The following is a 1,843-nucleotide window of genomic DNA, read 5'->3' on the forward strand; positions in this document are numbered from 1 at the left end:
GGATATACTGGATTATATTAGATTGGTCAATAAGACCATTATATTAAACAAATACCCTTGACTAATGCAGGGGTTGGGGTGCCGACTTCCTACTCTGCATATACTTTACAGCTGACCCCTAAAAACTACAGCTTTGAACTGTGCCAACCCGAACTCCAGCAGCTGCTCACGTGGAGATGATAAGCTGCACGCAACACTTGAGCTCAGCACAGCAGCCGGGGACAAAAACCCATGTCTTGATGGCCTGTGCAGCTCACGCCCATGTCAGCTAACTTACACGTAACATCCAAACTTCTAAAACAAAAGAAGAAGAAAGTCTGCAGGTCGCCGCTCCTCATACACGCAGATGAAAAACCTCTAACAAACCATTAACAAATATAATTCTGCAATATAGACATAGAATTATACTCTAGTGATCGAGGAGAGTTTATCTAATGAAGTAAAATAAAGCGAAAGAGACAGTGGGTTCAGTTAGTCATTCCACCCCCCACCTGGCTGTAGTTGTCAGTGAGGACTCAGAGCGGCCCTAGGCTGAACAGCGCGAACACCACCTGGCCTTGCAGCAGCCTCACTGTTCTCCTGTTTGAGCCGTGGGTGCAGCTAGCCTAGCACTTAGAGAAAATCGGCTTTGCTTCTCCAGAGGGAAGCGCTTTTGCCAGAATTGTGCAGAAGGAGCCGTTTGCCTCCGGGGGGGTAGTTCCCTGTGCCGGACGTGTTCATTCATTTCATTCCACAAACGCACATGAAACCCAGCCCCGGATTGGACCCCAGAACCCCAAGACGAAGGAGAAATGGCCCTTGTTCCTTCAGAATTCGCAGCCTGCAGGTGGAAAGGGGATTCTAATATCAATTCGTTTCAGGTCAGCACATTTTTTATTGGACGCTTGCCATCGTCCAGGCATGGTGCTGCAGCGTACTGTCAGCTCTGAGGATTTTGGTCACTGTTGCTTTTTCATTTTTAAGATTCATAAATAAAACCTCACTGCCATCAAGTTGATCTGACTCCTAGCGACCCTCTGGGGCGGATAGATCTGCCCCTGTGGGTTTCTAAGACGGAAACTCTTGACGGGAGTAGAGCGGCTCCTCTTTCTCCCAAAGAGCAGTTAGTGGTTCTAACTGTTGCCCTTGCCGTTAGCGGACCAACACGTACCAGTGCGCCTCCAGGGCTCCTTTTAAGATTCATAGCTGTCAGAGATTAGTAATTAGAAACAAACGCATCGTGATTCTGTGTCAGGAGAGCTCTGTTCCATAGGGTCCCAGTGGCTGTTTGGGGGAAAGTAGGTCACCAAGCTTGCCTTCCAAGGTACCTCTGGGTGGTCTAGACCCTTCCACCTTCTGTGAGCACCGCGCATGCTCCACCACCTGGGACTCCAGTAACTTAGTGTTGTTAAGTGCCATCGGAGGGGTTCCAACTACTTGAACGCCCCGATGAGCAACAGAACGTCCGCTCCTGCTCCAATGAGTAGCATGTGCAAAACACACGACATGTAGGGAGGACCTGGTGAGCCTTATGCTTAAGGAAATGAACGCTTGATCGTTATTGGCATCATAACCACTCAACCTGGTTTTTCTGTCCTTCACACCAGCTCCAGCGATCCGTGGTGGCATCCGGTGAAAAGCAGTTGCAAGTGGACTACCGCATCAGCAAAAGGTACGCAGGCGTCTCCTGAGCAGAACCGAGACTCACCGCCACTGGTCCATTCTGACCCTAGAGGACACGGTGGAACTGGCCCTGTGGGTCTCCGGGACTGTAACTCTCTGTGGGAGTAGAAAGCTTTGTGTCTTCCTCTCAGAGCCACTGGTGATTTCGGATTGCTGACCTGGCAGGTAGCACCCCAACTCA

At 50.0% G+C, this 1,843-nt stretch overlaps 1 protein-coding gene across 1 annotated transcript in view; it reads left to right on the plus strand.

Annotated features, from left to right (window-relative positions):
• The window catches only part of P4HA3 (prolyl 4-hydroxylase subunit alpha 3), a 37,540-nt gene that overhangs the window by 21,848 nt on the left and 13,849 nt on the right, over positions 1-1,843 (plus strand). The window contains exon 8 of the mRNA XM_004708922.4: positions 1,587-1,651. Coding sequence (XP_004708979.1) covers positions 1,587-1,651 — 65 coding nt within the window. The remainder of the gene's footprint in view (positions 1-1,586; positions 1,652-1,843) is intronic.

The sequence above is a fragment of the Echinops telfairi genome, unplaced genomic scaffold, assembly GCF_000313985.2.
Source record: "Echinops telfairi isolate 266 unplaced genomic scaffold, ASM31398v2 ScPeMD7_1713;HRSCAF=2227, whole genome shotgun sequence".
NCBI classification, from domain to species: Eukaryota; Metazoa; Chordata; class Mammalia; order Afrosoricida; family Tenrecidae; genus Echinops; species Echinops telfairi.